This window comes from Podarcis filfolensis (assembly GCF_964270895.1).
Source record: "Podarcis filfolensis genome assembly, chromosome: 10".
Lineage (NCBI taxonomy): Eukaryota > Metazoa > Chordata > Lepidosauria > Squamata > Lacertidae > Podarcis > Podarcis filfolensis.
Window position 1 is genome coordinate 1,905,693 of NC_139612.1, and position 21,298 is coordinate 1,926,990.

A 21,298-nucleotide genomic window follows, 5' to 3' on the forward strand; every position below is an offset into this window, starting at 1 on the left:
ATCCTTCTTTGGCACCAATTGGCCGACCATGCCCAGGAGAAAGGCCTCTGGTTTCTTCAAGAAGGTATATTTAAATACCTTTTTCATTTCATTATAAATCATCTCCCAGAAAGTCTTAATCCTTGGGCATGTCCACCAAAGGTGAAAGAATGTACCTTCAGTCTCATTACATTTCCAGCATTTATTATCGGGCAAATGGTAGATTTTTGCAAGCTTGACTGGTGTTATGTACCACCTGTAGATCATTTTCATTAGATTCTCTTTTAAGGCATTACATGCCGTAAACTTCATACCTGTGGTCCATAACTGTTCCCAGTCTGGTCTGTTTCTCTGAAATAGATTGTATCCCTCCATTATTACATTCCAATCGTGGGACTTATCCCACCAGGTTTCAGTGATGCCTATTATGTCATATTTAGTTTGCTGTACCAAGAGCTCAAGCTCATCTTGTTTATTTCCCATGCTTTGCGCATTAGTGTACAGACATTGAAGTCCATTAATCATTCCCCCGTGTCTCTTATTTAAGGATTTTTTTCCTCCCACCACTAGGTCTGCGTGCTGTTTGCTCCATTTGGTCTATGACATTTGGATGATCATCTTCATCAGTTGATAGACTCCTACCTTCAGGAGCACTGTCTCCCTCCCCCACATTAGTCAGTTTAAAGCCCTCCTGATGAGGTTTCTGAGATTTTTGGCAAAAACATTCCTCCCAACCGTTGTGAGGTGCAGCCCATCGCTTGCCAGAAGTCCATCTTCAAGAAACTGCAGTCCGTGATCTAAGAATCCAAACCGTTCCTGTTTACACCATTTGCGAAGCCAGCTGTTCACTTCCACTATTTTTCCCTCTCTCCCTGGGCCACGTCGTTCAACTGGGAGGACAGATGAGATGACAATTTGTGCATTTAATTGCTTCAATTTCCTGCCCAGAGCCTCGTAGTCTCTTTTGATCTTCTGGAGGCTATTGCTTGCAGTGTCATTGGTTCCCACATGAACCAAGAGGAAGGGGTATTTGTCAGTGGGTTTTATGATTCCTTGCAGTCATTCAGTTACATCTTGGATCTTAGCCCCGGGGAGACAGCACACTTCCCGAGACATCTTGTCAGGCCCACAGATCACTGCTTCTGTTCCCCTCAGTAGGGAATCCCCTATCACCACTACACGCCTCCTCTTAGGTTTGGTCGGGGTTCTTCCGTGAGCTGTCCGTTCCAAGGTCGCCTGCACATTCCCTGAGGACTGACTTTGCTGCTCGTCTTCATATACCTGATCGACTGTAATGAGGGAGAGATCCTCAAATGGAGTCTGCTCTTCGTCTTCCATGCTAGGGGAGAGGACCTCAAAGTGATTGTGTATTTCTAAACAATCAGAGCGAACCCTGGGCCTCCTACTTCTTTGAGTCACGTTTCTCCATATATCTGGCTCCTGTGTTGGTGAACTAGCCTCCTTCTCAGGGGAGTCCCCTGTCTCCTCCCTGGTGGAGACAGTGTGCTCTGTTGCTTCCAAGAAGAGCTCCAGCTCTCTAATTCTTTGGAGCGTAGCTACACGTTCCTCCAGTTGCTGGACTTTGTCTTCTAAGAGGGCAATCAACATGCAATTGCTGCACATAAAGCTGCCTGCAACCTTTGGCAAGATGGCAAACATTGCGCAGGAACCGCAGGCGACTGCAGCTGTTCCCTCCCCCTCCATCTTGAGAACGTGTCATTGGGGGTGGCTACAGCGGTCCTCCATCATAAAAAGCGTGAAGACAGGACAAATAACTCCCCCCCCAAAAAAAACCTAGGTCTCCCCCAACAAACGTTTGAGACTAGCTCCCCTAAATCTAAAAGATGGATCAAACTTGCAGCCGCTGCCCTGCAAGCTCTGATAAGCTCCTCCCACAGCTAATCACCTGCCTCAACAGAAAGCCTGCCCCCTCTGACCTTTGCACAGGGAGAGCAGCTAATCAGCCACAAAGAAGCACACACACAAGAAAACCCTTTTTGCTCCTTCTTCAGCTGCTGCCCTGCAATCTATTGTAGTGATGGCATGGCAGGAATGACCTATAAATTTTGGATTTAATTTCAAGTGGACAATACAATGTACCACAAATACCTAGGAATTCATGCTGGTGAAATTACATTATAGTGACAATGCAGAATGTTTTGCCAGGAGCATAATTCCACTGAAACGCTATGTAAAATCCCTCTTATTGTTTAGGGTGTTGAATTACTTGTCTGTATATAAGTGCAGGCATTTATACTGAGGCTGCAGCTTCTGGACAGAAATTCTGTTCTCTCCTTTTAGCATTAGACAAAGACCTGCCCTTCCAACAGCAGTCAGCGTTGTCACTTATGAATGGGAGGGAAGACAGTCATGAGAAACCAACCTCACATTCAACAGCAAGGCTAGCAGTTTGAAGGTAATTTAGGAAGACACAATTAAGCCCTTCATGCTTGCTTTGTTACTGTAAGGCAGGATACTTTATTCAGAATATTTCTATCTCATATTTGCATCACAAAATATAAGATTAATTTCACATTTAAGAGATTATTATTATGAAGGGATATCCTAGGAGACAGCCATCATAAGGGTTGGGTTTCAAATAGCTACATGCAATTCCTAGTCCCAACCATGTTCCACCCTCCCTCTGCTCTCTTTACCAGAGTTACTCTAGCCCAGGCATGTCCAAAGTCCGTTTCAGGGGCCTAATTCGGCCCGCCGGTTGGCTTAATCCGGGCCCTGTGGCAGTTTATTTCCTGGGGTAAAATCTTAAAAAAGCTCAACAACTTCAATCCTAAAAAAAGTTTGGTCGGCCCTCACACATGTTCACCTCATCAAATCTGCCCCTCTTTGAAAAAAGTTTAGACACCCCTGCTCTAGTCGCTGCCAAGTGCCAAAACCCAGGAAACTGGAACACCTGGTAGCAACAACTGAAGAGTTCTATTCCTAATAGCAGCCCTGAAAGTGGCCCAGATGAGATGGGACTCAGGGATTCCTTACTTTTCCATATACCGGTACTTTACTATCTTAATAATTTAATTTAAATTTTATATCCCACTTTTCACCGTCTAGGCCTCAAAGCAGCCCACAATGATAAAAACACACATTTTCTCATTCTGCAAGGTTCCTCCTGCCAGGTAACGCAAGTGCCCCATGAGAGTGTCCCACTTATCTTGATGCCCTGACTTCAAAAGATCTATATCCCACTTCAGGGAGTTCTTCCTCCCCACACAAACCTCTACTATGGAGAGGAATGACACCAAAATCCCTGGAACTGAACTGATACGGCTGACGAGGGCCTGAAGCAAAAAGAGCTGCAGGGTCCTTCCTATACATGTGGTTTTGTAAAGAGGTTTAACCTTTTAGGTGGCGCTGTGGGTAAAACCTCAGCGCCTAGGACTTGCCAATTGCATGGTCGGCGGTTCGAATCCCCGCGGCGGGGTGAGCTCCCGTCGTTTGGTCCCAGCTCCTGCCCACCTAGCAGTTCAAAAGCACCCTTAAGTGCAAGTAGATAAATAGGTACCGCTTTATAGCGGGAAGGTAAACGGCGTTCCGTGTGCTGCTCTGGTGCCGGTTCGCTGGAGCAGCTTCGTCACGCTGGCCACGTGACCCGGAAGTGTCTTCGGACAGCGCTGGCCCCCGGCCTCTTAAGTGAGATGAGCGCACAACCCTAGAGTCTGTCAAGACTGGCCCGTACGGGCAGGGGTACCTTTACCTTTTTTTAACCTTTTTGGTCTTCAGTTTTTGGAGAACTGAGTTTAATGTTCAAAGTGGACCTACAAATCTCTCCCAAACTTGCATTACTTGGGATTCTGAACACTTCTAACTCTCAAAAGGAACAGTTAGCATTTGTCCTATTAGTGGTGTGTATAGAAATTTCAAATTGCTATGCAATAGCATTCTGCAGTTTCTGTAAACATTGAAGCCTGGTATTCCCGGATATGGACAATAGCCTTTGCTGAAAAACTAACCTACCAAATTCATGCAAATAAAGAAAAACCGAGTCCTTACCTTTTCTACAACACTTAGCAAATGTTTCTTGAATATATGCAACAACATTGTAATAGGAACCCACCACAATCCAAATAGTAGAGAGACTATTTGGACTAACTCTCAGGAATAAGATCTGATCTTCTGTGACACTGTGGTTGGTATGTTGCGACATGTGCTGTACATGTGATATTCAGTGGAAAATGAATAAAACCTTTTAAAGAATGAAATCAGGCAGAGGACTGCAAGAAAGGGGGGGAATGAGGAAGAGAGGATGCCAAGGGAGAAAAGTGTGGCACAGTCACTTTTGGCTCTGTCCATGCTCACAGATTATACCCAGAAGGAATAAAGCAGCAAACAGGAAAAAGAAAGGTCCCACCTCTGATTTAGAGAGTGTTGTGTATTGAGTCAAAGGATTTTATATCTGTATTATTATTGTCTGTATTTGCATTAGGGTAAAGTAACTGCCTTTTGGTTCCAGAGGGTACAGCTACTATTGGTTCATTTAAGCTGCTGTATTTGGATCCTCTGTCTTATTGGTTTCCTCCAAAAGGCAGGACTGTGATTGCCTGATATTGTTCCCTCCAAAATGTATCCTTTCTAGCTAGTTCCCTGTCCCTATAAATGTAGCTCTCCCCTCCTCAGTTCTCAGTCTTGTTTGCTGTAATAAAGAAGCGTTACTACAGAACTGTCTCCAGCATATTATGTCAAGAGAGCTGAAATCACAAACCCCACGTCACAACAACTGGCGACGAGGATGGGATCCGGAATGCTGAGGAGCGGTTAAACGCAGCCCTGCCTCAGAGTCCGGATTGTAGCTAAGAACAAGACTCACTGGCCGGCTGAGAAGACGACCCTGCCCACAGGACAATGGAGAGTCCAAGGGTATTGGAGCCCTTCCAGCCATCAGAGCCCCACACGTGGGAAGACTACGTCGAACGCTTTGAGTTCTTCGCAGTGGCTCAAGGGATCACCGATGCCAGCAAAAGAAGGGCCACATTCCTGAGCTACTGTGGGCCTGAGACCTTCAAGCTGGCCAAGGCATTGCTTGCTCCAGCGAAGCTAAGTGAGACACCTTTCAAAGATATTCTTGCCTGCCTGACAAGCCATTTGGCGCCTACTGAGACCAAGATGGCCCGGCGGTTGGAGTTTCATAAGAGGCAGCAGCGTGCTGGGGAGTCTGTATCTGCATTCCTAGCTGAACTGCGGAAGCTCGCTCAGCACTGCAACTTCCAAGATCTGGAAGAGACTCTCCTGGATCGGTTTATCGGTGGTCTGAGCAGCAACAAAGCCAGAAGACGCATCGTGGCTAAAGAAGAGGTTACCCTTGCTTCAGCCTTGAAGGAGGCCACCGCCACGGAGAATTATGAAAGAGAGGAGCTTGATGCCAGTCGCAAGGCCCCTAAGATAGAAGTTGTGCATGCCATGGACGAGCTAGAGGCTACTCCGAGCCAAAGCCCAGTCCGTGGGGTCGAGTCAGTGCGTCAGGCCTGCACAGTGCACAAAGATCACCGAGGCAGGTGCCCTGGTTGTGGCGGAAACCATGAGCGGAAGAGTTGTCGTTTCCGGGATGCTATGTGCCGGACGTGCGGGAAGACAGGTCACATCGCCAGGGTCTGTAGATCGGCGGCGTTGTGAGCGACAGGAGCAACTAGACTGGAGCATCGCAGACCGTCCACGGCAAACCATGTTCTAAAGGACTGCCACTATGTAACGGAGATCAACGGGAGGGTCGTGCAGTTTCCAGTGCAAGGCAAGGCACACGTCAAGGTGAAGATTGAGGGTCAGCTGTGCGACATGGAGGTGGACTCCGGATCTGGATTCACTATCGTGTCGGACCAGACCGCGAGGACATTCTTCCCCAGGGGTAAGTTGCCCCCTCTGGAGCCCTTCCTGGCAACCTTACAGTCATACTCAGCGGGCCGCATCCATGTCATGGGAATGTGTGCCGTGAGAGTACAGTTCCGGGACAAACAGGCGGTACTCAAACTGGTGATTGCGAAGGGCAGTCGCCCCAGTCTCCTGGGCACTGACTGGTTCCCCGCCCTGGGACTGAGTATATCAGGGCTTAATTCAATCCAAACCTGCCCTGAGATGAGCGAGGCATTATGCAAAGAATTTGCTGGTCTCTTTAATGGAAAACTGGGTTGTTATAAAGGGCCCCCAGTTGACTTCGAATTGGACCCTGGGGTGGCCCCAATCCGACTCAAACCAAGGCGAGTGCCATTTGCACTGCAACCCAAGATCGAAGCAGAGCTGGATAAATTGGTCAAGCAGGGAGTTCTCTCACCCATGGACTCTGCTAAGTGGGAGACTCCAATCGTCACGCCCCTTAAAGCAAATGGGGAAGTCAGGATCTGTGCAGATTACAAATGTACTATCAATAAGGCACTCAGGGGAAACTCATACCCCATTCCAGTCGTATCACATCTGTTGGCTAAACTGGCTGGGGGCAAGGTGTTCGCCAAAATTGACCTGGCACAAGCTTACCAACAGCTGCCAGTAACCCCACAATCAGCGGAAGCACAGACTATTGTCACACATAAAGGGGCGTTCAGAGTTAACAGATTACAATTTGGAGTTTGTGTGGCCCCAGGGATTTTTCAAGGGCTCATGGAACGCCTGTTAAGAGGTCTGCCGGGGGTCTTGCCATTTTTTTATGACGTTTTGATTGCTGGAAAAGACCCACAGGAACTGGTTGCGCGTGTCCGTGCAGTGTTGCTCAAGTTCAAGGAGGTGGGGTTGCAACTGAAAAAGGAAAAATGCAGTTTTGGGGTGCCAACTGTGGATTTCTTGGGGTTTAAAATTGATGCATCAGGCATCCACCCCACAGATGCTAAGATTAAGGCCATCATCGAGGCACCACGACCACAGAACAAGACGCAGTTGCAGTCATTCCTGGGACTTATTAACTTTTATCATTCGTTCTTACCCCAGAAAGCTTCGGTAGCTGAACCATTACATCGACTGTTGCAGAAAAAGAACGTGTGGCGATGGGGGCAGGGGCAGCAGAAGGCTTTTGACTCCTTGCGAGGAATGCTGAGTAGCAGGAGCGTCCTTGCTCATTATGATGAGTCGAAGCCGCTGGTCCTGGCATGTGATGCCTCTCAATACGGCCTGGGGGCGGTGCTGAGTCATAGGGAACCGGATGGGTCGGAAAAGCCCATCTCTTTCTATTCCCGTACGTTGTCGCCCACGGAGCGCAACTATGCTCAAATTGACAAAGAGGCGCTTGCAATTGTGGCAGGAATCAAAAAGTTCCATGGTCGCCATTTCTCCATTGAAACGGACCACAAACCACTGTTAGGGTTGTTCAACCCGAACAAACAAACCCCACAAATTCTCTCCCCCAGAATGTTGCGTTGGTCTATATTCCTGAACGGGTTCCAGTACACCTTGACCCATGTGCCGGGGAAACGGTTGTGCCACGCTGATGCGCTGAGTCGATTGCCTCTTCCTGGCGGGAACAATGTGGATCCTGCTCCAGCAGAGCACATAATGATGCTGGAAACACTTCCGGGGGCTCCTGTAACAGCTACTGATATAGCTGAGAAAACGAGGAAAGATGTTGTTCTCTCCCGTGTGCTCACTTGGGTGGGGAGGGGGTGGCCAGGTGGTCCGCATGAAGACAAATTCCGGCCTTATGCGACAAGGCAGCACGAGTTGTCCATGCATAAGGGTTGTCTCCTGTGGGGAGATAGGGTGATCATCCCAGCACCACTGAGAAACAGGGTTCTTGAGACGCTTCACATGGGACACCCGGGAATGGTCAGGATGAAGTCGCTAGCCCGATGTTATGTGTGGTGGCCTGGAATGGACCAGAACATAGAACAATGGGTACGAACATGCAAGGCATGCCAAGAGGTGCGGCCAGAAGTGGCCAGAGCACCAGTTCACTGGTGGGAGCAGTCCAGATCTCCCTGGAGCCGGCTGCACTTAGATTTTGCTGGGCCATTCCAGGGGAAGGTCTTTTTGGTTATCGTCGATGCATATTCCAAATGGTTAGAAGTGGCGATGGTCCCTAGCATGGCATCAGCTGCCGTAATCAAGGTGTTGAGGCAGCTGTTTGCAACCCACGGGTTACCTGAGACCATTGTATCAGATAATGGGGCAGCTTTTGTATCCCAAGAATTCAGGGCATTCTTGGCTGATAACTTCATAAGAGGGGTCACATCCGCGCCCTTTCACCCATCCTCCAATGGGCAGGCTGAGCGCATGGTAAGAACAGCCAAAGAATCCATTGCGCGCTTAATGGAGGGTAACTGGTCAGCTCGCATCGCGCGAATGTTATTTTTGCAGCATGCGACGCCGTGTACTGCGACGGGCAAGTCGCCAGCTGAGCTGCTCTTGGGTAGAAGACTGGTAACGGTGCTGGATTATGTCCACCCCGATAAAATGCCAAACCGTAATTCAAGAGCAACCCCCCAGGCTGAGGCTGACACAACAAGGTATCTCGCCCCTGAAGATCTGGTCTGGGTGAGGAACTATTCACGAGGTCCGCGGTGGGTGGCTGGTGTGGTCACCCGGACTAGTGGACCAGTGTCCTACTATGTGACCTTGGAAAATGGGCAAGTTTGGAAGAGACATATAGATCAGCTGAGGCGCCGGGCGCTCAGCAGGGAGGGGTCAGATAATTCATCCCTGGCTAACGACGCAGAGCTGCAAGACCAGAGTGAAAATGGCCCAGAGGTGCAGTCACCAGGGGCTTCAGCAAATGAACCAGGGTCTGCTAGTCCTCAGGAGGACGAGGTACAGGTAGGGGACCCTGCGATGTCTGGGACTCCATCTGTTCCTGACGAAACCCCTATAGCACCCCCCCTACCACAGGTAACATCCAATCCAGAACCGGCAACACCTGTTGTCAGGAGATCAAGTAGAAGTTGTAGGCCCCCACAGTACCTGAGAGATTACGTCTGCGGTGCTCACTAGGGGGGGAGGGGTGTTGTGTATTGAGTCAAAGGATTTTATATCTGTATTATTGTTGTCTGTATTTGCATTAGGGTAAAGTAACTGCCTTTTGGTTCCAGAGGGTACAGCTACTATTGGTTCATTTAAGCTGCTGTATTTGGATCCTCTGTCTTATTGGTTTCCTCCAAAAGGCAGGACTGTGATTGCCTGATATTGTTCCCTCCAAAATGTATCCTTTCTAGCTAGTTCCCTGTCCCTATAAATGTAGCTCTCCCCTCCTCAGTTCTCAGTCTTGTTTGCTTTAATAAAGAAGTGTTACTACAGAACTGTCTCCAGCGTATTATGTCAAGAGAGCTGAAATCACAAACCCCACGTCACAACAGAGAGTACCAATACAAAATCTGAGAGTTCAAGACGTGTATCAGAATGAACCATGTTGTATACAACTATACATCTTCGTTTAGACTTGCATCACAGTAGCTAATTCTCTAGGTATACCTACAGGACCTTGCAAAAAAAGGGGGGCAAGTCCAACAATATTTACATACATGCTAGCATTCTTGAACAGAGTATTTTATTTTTCATCCATTCAATTATTTCTTACCAGAATCCGGAGGCTTATTTATCAACATGGCATGCATAGCCATGATGTTTGGTCCCGTGAAGCATTCAACATATTTCAATACCTAAGGTGAAGAAAGTTTCTCATGAGATGCATATTTAAACACGCTAAAAATATATTACCCCTTATATTTCATGGGCAAGACTCAAGTGAATACGCATGATCAATACACCAGTGTTGAAACAGCAACCAGTGCTATGCACTGCTGAGAGACATCTATAGATATCCCATTGAAACGAACAGGAATTAAACTCCCATCCAGCAGTAAACTGTCTGGAGCTACCTATTCCTATAGCACAGAGATTAATTAAAAAAAATTAAATCCCTTTATGTTGATTTATACTTAACATGACAATTAATAGCATGTCAACATAGAGCTAAGGTGAATGTTTCATTAGAGCAAGGGTTTTTCCTTGATCAGGAAGTGCCCTCTGCACTTCCCCAAAACGTGTTCTGGGTTTCCCCCCCAGATTTGGAGGTGGAAAGGATACATGTGGGGGGGAGGGGGGAATTCCCTTGGGCTAATGCTAATGCTTGAGCTAGCACCAAAAGTTGGTTAAATATCACACACAGTGATCACCACTGCAGAGATGTCTGATTTCACTAGACATTGGGTACAATCTGCAAAAGTTATACTCTGCTTAAAGCATCTATTGAACGAGACAAAATAGCAGATCAAATCTACTGCAGTATTGCTTCCTTAATTTAAAAGCAGCCATATGGAAGTGAGGAGGACGTATTTTGAATAGGACTGCAGCACCATGTGATGGATGTCATACTTTGCTCCTTCCCAGGCCATATTCCCAGTGTAAATCTCTTATTCAGTTTAAGGAGGTGAGGGAAATACGGAAAGACTCTGGTACCAGGAGGAAGTTGCTTGTTTTTTTCAATTCACACTCTGGCTGCTTTCAACTTTTATAAAAAAATATGGAGCCATGGGACATCCTGTTCCCGCATCTCTGGCATCATTTCACTGTTGGTGTCACTTAACCTTTGTTATATTGTGCTGTTCCTGATAGAAAATGACTGCCTTACTATGCTAGCAAGTTACCATATTTTTTGCACCATAACACTCACTTTTTTCCTCCTAGAAAGTAAGGGAAAATGTCTGTGCGTGTTATGGAGGGAATGCCTACGGGTGGCAGGGGGATCTGCTGCAGTCGTGAGCAGAGGATCCATGGTTCCCCTTCCTTCCCTCCTCCGTGGCTCGCTTTGAAACAGCAAAGCGGGAGAAGAGCTGCTGAGTGGGGAGGAGAGAGGGACAGAGAGACTGCTTTTTTAAAGGAGCAAAGCGGGAGAGGAGAGGAGCCGCTTACACGAGTGTAAGCGGCTCCTGTCCGGTTGGTTCCTTTAAAGCAAGCAGGCTCTCTGTCCCTCTCTCCTCCCCACTCAGCTCGCTACATAGCAGCAAAGTTGTTCAGCTCGCTAAGCCGGGGATGAGCGGGGAGGAGGGAGAAAAGCAGAGCCTGCTTCTTTAAAGAAGCAAAGTGGGAGAGGAGAGGAGCCTTTTCCCTTATACCCCTCTTCATTATTAGCAGCATCCTTCTCCACACACCCCACGCGTGCTCCTTGTCCCTTGAGTGCTTTTCCTTCCCTCCCCACTTAAAACGTGGTTACAAAGCACGGATCCACATGGATGCTCAGGATCTTTGCAATGGGTCACCCCAAATTCACCATCAGACCACATAGCATGTCCATGGCTACATCTTGCACCAAAAAAATCACGCACCCACTGTTGCCTGGGGCTGCAGTGGTGCAAAAACGTGGTTACAAAGCATGGATCCACATGGATCCTCAGGATTTTTGCATTGGGCTACCCCAAACTCACTGTCAGATCACATGTCTGTGGCCACAGCATGAACCACAAAACTCATACATCCACTGTTTTGTTTAGAATATTTTTTTCCTTGTTTTCCTCCTCTAAAAACTACGTGCGTGTTATGGTCGGGTGCGTGTTATAGAGCGAAAAATACGGTAATTAATGAAGTTTCCTATTTCGTACAGGTCTTCCCCGTGGCTGCTCCCTTTTTTAACCTGAGGCAATCTACAATATCTGAAGAGCTTCTCATGTTGCTGGAAATCCTGTATTTTGGAAACTGTTTTATGATCTAGAACAAACTCCGACTTGGAAGCTGAAACATCTCTCATGACCGTCAGACCAGGGACAATCACTTCCTGTCTGCAGATCTTCATGAACTCATTTCTGAGGAGAGAATTCAAAAAAAGTTATTCATGGCAAAGTTTGCTATGCTGTTTAACCATGGTTATTGCCTTTGTAAATTAAATTAAATCAAATCAAACTGGATACTTCTACTGTGCAAAATCATGGGTAATAACTTTTTTTTAATTTATTAAATTTGTATACCACCCATCATCCATAGATTTAGAGATCCACATAACTCATTCTCTGTGAGGCTTTGAGTGCATATTTATAAGCGAGAAGTGAATTATGCCTCGTATCAAATGGCTGGATGTTCTTGTAAATCCAGAGGGAATTTTCATTTGGAGTGGGGCCCTTCTTGTGGCCTTCAGGTCTTGCTTGGCAAACACAAGCTCTTGGGCACACCTCAAGAGAGACCTCTGGACTGCAACCAGTGTGCTTTAAACCACTGGGGGTGGGGTCAAGTACCACGGGGGGGGGGGTCAAGACTGACCCAAGGGGGGTTGGAACAGGAGCACCACCACCCTGCAAAGATATGGAAAAAGAGATTAAGAAATGGGTCCTGAATGCATGTTTGGGTGAAAAGTGAGTTCTGCGTCTGAAAAGGCTGAAGATACTTGTTTTAGACAATCTCACTATATGTGATTAGGACACATGGCTACAGTTTACCTGAAACGTTCAACATCCTCATCCGAGACCAGATTTTTTATGACGAGATAGCCGTTCTCCTCATAGAAATCCCTTTGCTCTGGGCTTAGAACATTATTATCTAAGGTGTAACTGCAGAGATAGGAACATACAGTGGGTAAGTTCACAGGGCAAGGATGAAGTCTAGGAAATAAGCGCTCCCTGGGAACTCTTATGCAACCTACAACACACCCCGGGGTCTCCTGCAGCACAGAGGAGCTCTAGGGAAAACAGGCAGGTCCATGTGGGAGGGGGTCCCTGAAGTTCAAAATCTGCAGTACCATGAAGGTATTTATTTCCATGAAGTCAGCACAAAAGTTAGTTTGCTGTTTGCTTCTTGAGTGTAGAGGCACAAAAGTTTCTACTAATCCACAAATACACAGATGCAACCATGCCCATAAGCTTACTGCTTCAGAATAGCAAATTCCGCAGGACTCTGGTGAGGCAGCAATTTGATGGTTAATGCACTTCAAATTATCAAAGGTTCGCCACATCCAAGGATGGAATTCTAAGGAAATTAAACATGGTTTCCTTTCATTGCCACCATCAACATAACATATCTATTTTTTAATAGAAGAAATAATTTAAGTCGTCACCTACTGGTATTGAGTTCGGTATTTCACTGTAGTAAATTGGGCTGAAGTAGGAAATCGTGTCTGGAGCACATGTTAAGGAACTTACATTTGTTTTATTTAGATTATTATATATTATTGTGCGATATAAAAACTCAGAATTGATTCTGAATCATAATAACTATTGATATGGTGGAGGAAATATACTATATTAAGCTTAAATTATTATTCATATTTATATCCAAGCTTTTGTATCAATGGTTCCCTCCTCCGATGCAAGTTAACCGCATAGGAAGGGGGCATTTTAATGTAACTCATAGACTGCATTCTAAACTCTGTATAATGAATATTAGAGTTAAAACAATCAATGTTTTTTATCAAAACTCTGTTAAGTTTTTATTAAACTCCAAAGGTCACCCAGGTGGCAACTTATAATGGCAAATGGAAAACTATTTGAGGAAAGCAAATATTTTTACAATAGTGCCTTCCATATTGGCACTTTCTAAATATCAGCAGAAACACCAGATGGAAAACAATTGCCAAACACAAAGTGGTGTCTTCCAAGAAAATTAATAAAAAATACCAGTGTTATAACACTGAAATGAAAAATCTACAAAACAAAAATGGAAACTGCTGGAAGCCACAAATACTGGCAAAACTGCCTCTGTGTGATGCATTAAATACCCTTCTGTATAAATGAGTTTATTTGTATTAATATAAAAAACTTTTTTAAAAAGAATGTCAAAGTCAAATGGCATGTTTATAATATTACAGTCAAGAGCATCATAGCCTTGGAATGGACCACCAGGGCTTAATCACATCATTAATTATTTCAACAAAACTCACAACAACTAGATTCTGGAGAACTTGGGACTCTGACCTTATGGAAGTCTGGTATTGGCAACTTTGGGACTTGGCAGTCATGGAACCTGTAAACTTTGAGCTTGTAGAAAGACGCAGACAATTCTTTAAGCTATTTAGACAGGTTTTATTTCTTATACAGCAACGACAGAACCAGATATAGACCACCGTGCTTCATGGAAACCTTTGACAAGACACTTTTCAAAGAGAGACATGGCTGATGTAATTGTTTTACTGGAACAGACCAAAGCTCCGCTCTTCCCTTTTCCCTTGTATTGGGTTGTACTGCATTATTTGATACTTGAAATGTAGATATATAGATATATAGATATACGGCCACAATGGCATCTGAGGACTTTCTGGGGCAAAGAAAGTATCCAGTAAACGCAACCTGGAGAGCTGGGAACCTGGTGCTTATTAACGCGTGTGGAAATGGCAATGCAAGAAGAGAAGAGCGACAGGCTTGTGCTTGTCGTGTGCCGAGAAATCATGGGGCTGAGCAGTTTCCTGCTTGTTCCAAGCTTTTTAGGCACAGGGCTGAGCAGTTTGCCCTTGTCCTGTCACTTTCATTAGGAAAAGCCACTTTCTAGTGATAAATCAGAGCAAACCTGATTGCTGTTTGCTCCAATTCAGCTGTAAAGATCAGGTTTTCCTGGGGGGAAGCTGTGGGGCAAAGGCAAGTCTGAGGGCTTATCCACACCTCTGTCTGCCCTGCCACTTTTCACCAGGAAACTTGATATTTTGGGCTGAATCGGGCTGAATTTGGTTTTCTGCAGATTGCAGTCTGTTCCAATTTGTTGCCAAAGAGCAAGTTTACCGGGGAAAGCAGTGAGGCAAAGGCAAAACCGCTCAGACCTTGGCTAGAAAGCGCAGGACAAGCACAGAACCACTCGCCCCCCCCCCCCGGGCGGAAGCGAAGCATCAGGAGGCAGACTCTACCTTGGCTCCCCCACTGCCTCTCTGGCTTGTAAACCCGCTTCTAACTTATCTCCCCAATGTATAAAATATCTAGGATGGCATTCTGCATGGCCAACCACGGAAGGCATAATACTATACACAAAGCTAAAGGGAGTTGCTAAAGCTGGATTCCAACGGCAAGAAATTTCAGCCAACCTTGCCCGCCCGCCCGCCCGCCCGCCCTCCCTGCCGGACTGGACGAGGAGCTTCTCCTCCCGGCTGCCCGCGCGGCCCAAAGGATACGGGGCGCGGCGAGGAGGCGCAGGAGCGCAGGACGGGGCGCAGCAGGGCGCGCAGGCGGAGCGAGGCGGGGGCGCCGGCCATGGCGAGGAGAGCGGGCGGCGCGGCTCTGGCGGCTCCCTCCTTCTCGGCGCGGCTCTGCGGGAGAGAAGAGAGGCGTCGCCGGGCGAAAGGAGAGCAGCGGCGCCGGAAGAAGCAGCAGTTTCGGAGAGAGGAGCCCGAGGCGAGGCTGCGGCCTGGGGGGCTGAGACAGTCGAGCGCAAGACCCCCCAAGGGCCAGGCAGGGGCGCCTGCTCAGGTGGCGGCGGCGGCGGCGGCATCCCGGAAAATGGGTTCCAGACCAGTACTGACACTGTTTAATTATTACTGCTACACAAGGAACTAAAATACTCTTTTAAAAACCTCTGGGTTTAACACGCGCAGGGGGGCCAACAAATAAAGGGGGGCAGGTGAACCCCGCCCCGCATCATCAGCCACAAGATGCGGCACAAGATGCACACCATTTGAAGGGCAATGGCCATCAACTTGGGAGGCCGCAGCCCCTTCAAATATGTTATTAGGGGGGCCAAAGGGACCTCAGCCTCCCCCTTGGCTCCCATGAACATGTGTAAAGTCCGGCTTCTCTCAAGCTGCAACACACCAGGAAGTTAAAGGCATGGAATTTTGTGAATATGAGGCTACGTGCAATTTATCTTATGTCTAATTAAGTTTCCAATTTGTTAAGTGAAAAATAAAGAACCAAGCTCTGATGAAGATGCTGAAGAGTCCACGCCTCAAAGCAGAGCTTTCCAAACTGTGTGTCAGACGTGTTGGTGTGTCGGCCGCAGTGTGCAGGTGTGTCACTTGAATGCTCCCTGCACTCATCCTGGGGCTGGAAAGGGGTTAGTTGAGCCTCCTGCTTGCTAGTAAAACTGAATTACTGTGTCGCAAAACGATGCATGTCTAAAAAGTGTGTCACCAACATGAAAAGTTTGGAAAGCTCTGCCTTAAAGTCTGAAGTGTCTTATTTTTGATTTCTCCTTCTCTCTCTCCATCACGGAAAGCATAACTGAAGGGGCTGAGCACATCCCTATTATCATAGTGGTGGTTAGGGTTTGTCCTCCATGACAAAATGGTCATGGCCAATTTTAAAGTTCTTTTTAGTATCTTCTGTTACAGTACATATATTAGAGGCTAATCGAGTCTCTACACAAAATGGCTGCTCAAAAATGTGTTCTGCGTGCATAGTTGTTCTCTATAATAAGGAACTGTTTATGAATTTACAATAGTGTCTGTCTAGAAGAAGGTTGAGAGCACAATCCAAGTAGTAATAGTAATAATATCAAAATACCTGAGTGTTTCGATTGGAGGCCTTGATCTGACGAAGCCTTGTCCGAGTCCAGAAGCCTCACTGAGATCTCGCCTCCTGAAGAGCCTATGAGGAACTGAGCCGCCTTTCATGAGTCGAATCATAAGACATGACCCCCCCCACTTCCTGGTTGTATTGTCAGAATGAGATTCATTATATATTCATTATATGCATCACATACGGCAAAGCTCCGCCCCTACTTCATTCTAACATTATCAATGTCAAATGTTTATTTAATTAATCTTCTAATCTACTTTTGCCCCTGCCAGCTTGTTGCTTGTATGTTGTTCTGCTTCTCTCTCTGTACAGTGAAAAATACTGAAATGGCTTATGTTATAAAAAGGCCTGGGGAAAGTTTGCTAAGAGTTTTGAGAATTAACCACAAGAGTGGTGAAAGCTGAAATTTTACCAAAGACACTGTCAGATCATAATGCCACTGTAATGGAATGGAAGAGTAAAGATTTAACAACGCGAAGGTGGAGAATGAATGACAGCTTGCTAGACAATACAGAGATACTAGATAAAAAACACTTAAACACATATTTTGAATTAAATTTAAATAAAGGTACTGATATTAATGTTAGTTTGGGATGCAAGCGAAGCTGTTATGCGAGGATTCTTCCTGCAACAAAACTGTATTCTTAAGAGGAAAAAGGAAAAGAACAAAGAAGAAATATTAAATAAAATAAAAGACATAGAAAAACAGATGGTTAGGGAGCCAGAAGACCCAAAATTAAAACAAGCACTTAAATTGTTGCAAACGCAACTATCTATGATTATAAATCAAGAAGTGGAATGGAAAGTTAAACGATTAAAACAACAAAATTTTGAATCAGCAAACAAAACGGGAAAATGGCTGGCCTGGCAATTAAAGAAAAAACAAGGGCAGAACTTCATAAATACAATGAAAGATAGTAATCAAATAATAGATAATCCCAAAGAAATAAGGAAAGTTTTCTATAAATTTTATAAAGAATTATACAAAACACCCAAAGAAAATGAGGAAAAAATAAGAACTTACCTAGAGGAACATAAATTAAAGGCAATCTTGCAAGAAAGAAGAGAACAACTAGAAAGACTGATTTCAGAGGAAGAAATTATGGAAACAATTACACAAGAGAAAATGGAAAGGCACCAGGGCCTGATGGTATACCAATTAAATATTATAAGAAATTAAGCCAACAACTAATTCCTTCATTAAAGGAAGTAATGAAGAAGTATAATGAAGAAAGGGCAGATTCCGATGACGTGGGAAGAAGCGTTTATTACATTAATACCTAAACAAGGAACGGATCTTACAAATGTAAAAAATTTTAGACCAATATCACTGCTTAGTAACGATTATAAATTGTTCGCAAATGTATTAGCACAGAGGCTAAAAAAGATTATGGGACTACAAATACATCCAGACCAAGCGGACTTTGTACCAAGATGGCATTTAAAAGATAATTTACAAAACATAGTAAATATAATTGAATACTTAGAAATTAAAATAAATAAACAAGCCACATTGGTTTTTATAGACATGGAAAAGGTGTTTGATAATGTGTCTTGGTCCTTTATGAAAAAGAATCTAGAAATAATGGGCCTGGGTACAAATTTTCTAAGGAGTATAGAGGCAATTTACAAAGAACAAATTGCGAAACTCATAATAAATAGCGGACTGACAGAGAGTCTTCAAATCACAAAGGGCACTATTTATATCAGTACTGGAAGTATTACTTCAAAATATAAGAGAGACAGAAAGAATTACAGGGATGAAGTGTGAAGAAAAATAATACAAGGTCAAAGCCTTTGCTGACGATATAGTTCTGACATTACAGGAACCACAAATCTTGACAGCAGAAGCATTAAAAGTAATTGAAGAATTTGGTTTGTTGGCAGGACTGAAAATTAACAAGGGTAAAACAAAAATGATGGTAAAAAATATGAATGGGGAACAAATAGATCAAAGCAAAACGGAAACAACAGTGGTAAAGAAAATAAAATATTTGGGTGTCTGGCTCTCCCCGAAAAATACAAACCTATTTAAGGACAATTATAAAACAACATGGAAAGAAGTAAAAACAAATTTGGAAATTTGGGATAGACTGAAACTATCCTTCTGGGGAAGGATAGCAGTTATAAAGATGAGTGTCCTACCTAAGTTGCTCTTTTTATTCCAAACTATCCCGATTGTTACTGGATTAGGTCAATTCAAGGAGTGGCAAAAAACAATTTCTAGGTTTGTATGGCAGGGGAAGAAGCCTAGAATAAAATTTAAACTTCTAACGGATAAAAGGGAAAGAGGCAGCTTTTCACTACCAGATCTTAAAATACATTACGAAGCTGCTTGCGTAACATGGTTAAAAGAATGGTTTAGCTTGAACAACACAGATATATTAGATCTGGAGGGGTTTGGAAACAGATATGGGTGGCATGCATACCTTTGATCACTTTATGAAGTTTGGAAGAGATATAAAGAGTGGTTTGAAAGGAAAACACCATGGTGGCTGTCACCCCAATAAGCCTTCTCAGTGAAAAAAATAAACATGAAAGGAGAATGGCTAACGTATAGAGACATACTGTTGGAAGAAAATAACGTAATTAAGATCAGGCCTTATGAGGAACTAAAAGATAAACTATCAAGCTGGATGGAATACCACCAAATGAATGACATTTTCTCAAAAGACAAAAAGCAAGAGGTTTTGAACAAACAAGATCAATATTAGAAATTGCAGTATTACAGAATAATGCAAAATACTGTCCAAAGTTTATGAGTTTTTAATAGAATGGCACACAAAAGATGAGGAAATCAAGAGTGTTATGATTAAATGGGCAATGGATGTTGGCCATAACATTGAATATGAGAAGTGGATAAAATTATGGAACACAGGGCTAAAATTTACAGCATGTACCTTGTTAGAAGAAAATCTGTTAAAAATGATGTACAGATGGTACCTCACGCCAATTAAATTGACAAGGATGTATAAAACAGGAAACAAGAATTGCTGGAAATGTGGGGTGAAAGAAGGTAGTTTCTTTCACATGTGGTGGTCTTGTGATAAGGAAAAAACGTATTGGGAAAATATATATAATGAATTAAATAAGATATTTAGATACACGTTTTTGAAAAAGCCAGGGCATTCTTGTTGGGAATGGTAGGAGAAGACATTACTAAGAATGACCAGAAATTGTTCTCATATGCACTAACAGTGGCAAGGTTATTGTTAGCCCACAGCAACAGCAAGTACCAACAGTAGAAGAATGGCAACAGAAGGTAATGGAATATGCAGAAATAGCTAGATTAACAGGGAAAATTTGACCACAGGGTGATGAAACATTTCAAAAAGAATGGGAAAATTTTATGTCATACATAGGAAGGATAAGGTGAAATAGTGAAACCAGTAGAACTGAAATAAACCTCATAATGTGAAATATTTATGGATAACGATAACGATAACTTTATTGTCATTGTCCCTTGCGGAACAATGAAATTGAAAAACTACATAAAACTACATAAAAACTACATAAGACTACCACAAAACTACATAAAACTACATAAAAACTACATAAAAACCACATAAAACATTCAAAACCCCTAATAACTCTTAAACCCCATTTTAAAATACACTATACTACAGAGACCTCTTATGCTGCGTTTAGAACCTGTTAGGCACGTTGGCACAGCCTGGGGGTTCGGCCACGGCAAAGTCCGGGTGCAGCCAGTCGAGTGGTGACCTGAGGCGGCGGCCCATAAGCAGTTCAGCAGGACTCTGCCCTGTGGCCGCATGAGGGGTGATGTGTTGCACGAACAAGTATTCGGTGACCCGCTCATGCCAGTCTCCCCGGTCCAGGCGCACCAGTGCCTCTTTTGCCGAGCGCACCATTCTCTCCGCTTGCCCATTGCTGGATGGATGAAATGGTGCCGTTAGGGCATGGCGGATGCCCAGTCCCAAAAGATACCGCTCAAAAGTGCCTGACGTGAACTGCGGTCCGTTGTCGGAGACAAGGACATCAGGACACCCATGCGTCGCAAACAGGCCTCGCAGCACCCGGAGGACGGCCTCGGTAGGGGTGGAGGGCATCAGGGCCACCTCCAGCCATTTGGAATAGGCGTCCACCACTACCATAAAGGTCCAGCCGTGAAAGGGGCCAGCCAGATCGATGTGCACCCTCGACCAGGGTGTCTTGGGCGTCTCCCAGGTGTGTCCCTTAGCTGCTGGTGGTGCAGGCCTCAATAATTGGCACGCTTGACAGGCGGACACCCAGGCAGTGATGGCATCGTCCATGTTAGCCACCAGACGTAACACCAAGCCAACGCCTTCATTTTGACGATTCCCGGGTGGCCAATGTGCAGAGCCTCCAGGACGCATTGACGGAGTCTTTGGGGAATCACGACACGATCTCCCCACAGCAGACAGCCGCGATGAGCCGAGAGTTCATGTTGTCTGGTTGCGAACGGTTGGAACTCTGATGCAAAAGGCCCTTGTGGCCGCCCCCTCCACACCCAGTTGAGCACACGGCTGATGGCGCGATCCTGGGCAGATGCGGAGGCCACAGTGGCAGCCGATACAGGCGCTGCCAGAAGATCCTCAATCAGGAGGAGCGATGAAGCTGGAGCCGGGTCTTCCACAAACGCTGGAAGAGGGCAACGGCTGAGGGCGTTGGCATGGCCCATCAATTTCCCTGGGCGATGGACGAGCTGGTAGTGGTAGACAGCCAGGAAAACAGTCCATCGCAGCATGCGCGGCGAGAGGACCGGTGGAGTTTGGTCTAATATCCACCTGCACAAACATGGTGGAAGTCCCAGGTCTAATAATTTAGGCACCAATCTATGTGGAAGAATAGTATTAAATGCAGAACTAAAGTCTACAAATAACAGTCTCGCGTAGTTCCCTTGCTTCTCCAAATCAGTCAGGACAGCATGTAAAGCCATTGCCACAGCATCCTCTGTGGATCTCTTTGCCTTGTACGCAAACTGGTAAGGGTCAAGT

At 45.2% G+C, this 21,298-nt stretch overlaps 1 protein-coding gene across 3 annotated transcripts in view; it reads right to left on the reverse strand.

Moving 5' to 3' along the window:
* Window positions 1-17,329, reverse strand: part of LOC310744219 (phytanoyl-CoA dioxygenase, peroxisomal-like) — a 31,464-nt gene extending 14,135 nt beyond the window's left edge. The window contains exons 1-6 of one of the 3 annotated variants that reach the window (XM_083575356.1): window positions 16,305-17,329; window positions 14,978-15,112; window positions 12,945-13,000; window positions 12,327-12,437; window positions 11,531-11,699; window positions 9,479-9,560 (exon numbers count right to left, since the gene is read on the reverse strand). In XM_083575356.1, the coding sequence (XP_083431482.1) occupies window positions 9,479-9,560; window positions 11,531-11,699; window positions 12,327-12,437; window positions 12,945-13,000; window positions 14,978-15,058 (499 nt within the window). In that variant the 5' untranslated portion in view covers window positions 15,059-15,112; window positions 16,305-17,329. Of the gene's footprint in view, window positions 1-9,478; window positions 9,561-11,530; window positions 11,700-12,326; window positions 12,438-12,944; window positions 13,001-14,977; window positions 15,224-16,304 lie in introns of those variants that run through there. The other 2 variants (XM_083575355.1, XM_083575357.1) reach the window with 2 other exon arrangements.
* Window positions 17,330-21,298: the final 3,969 nt, after the last annotated feature.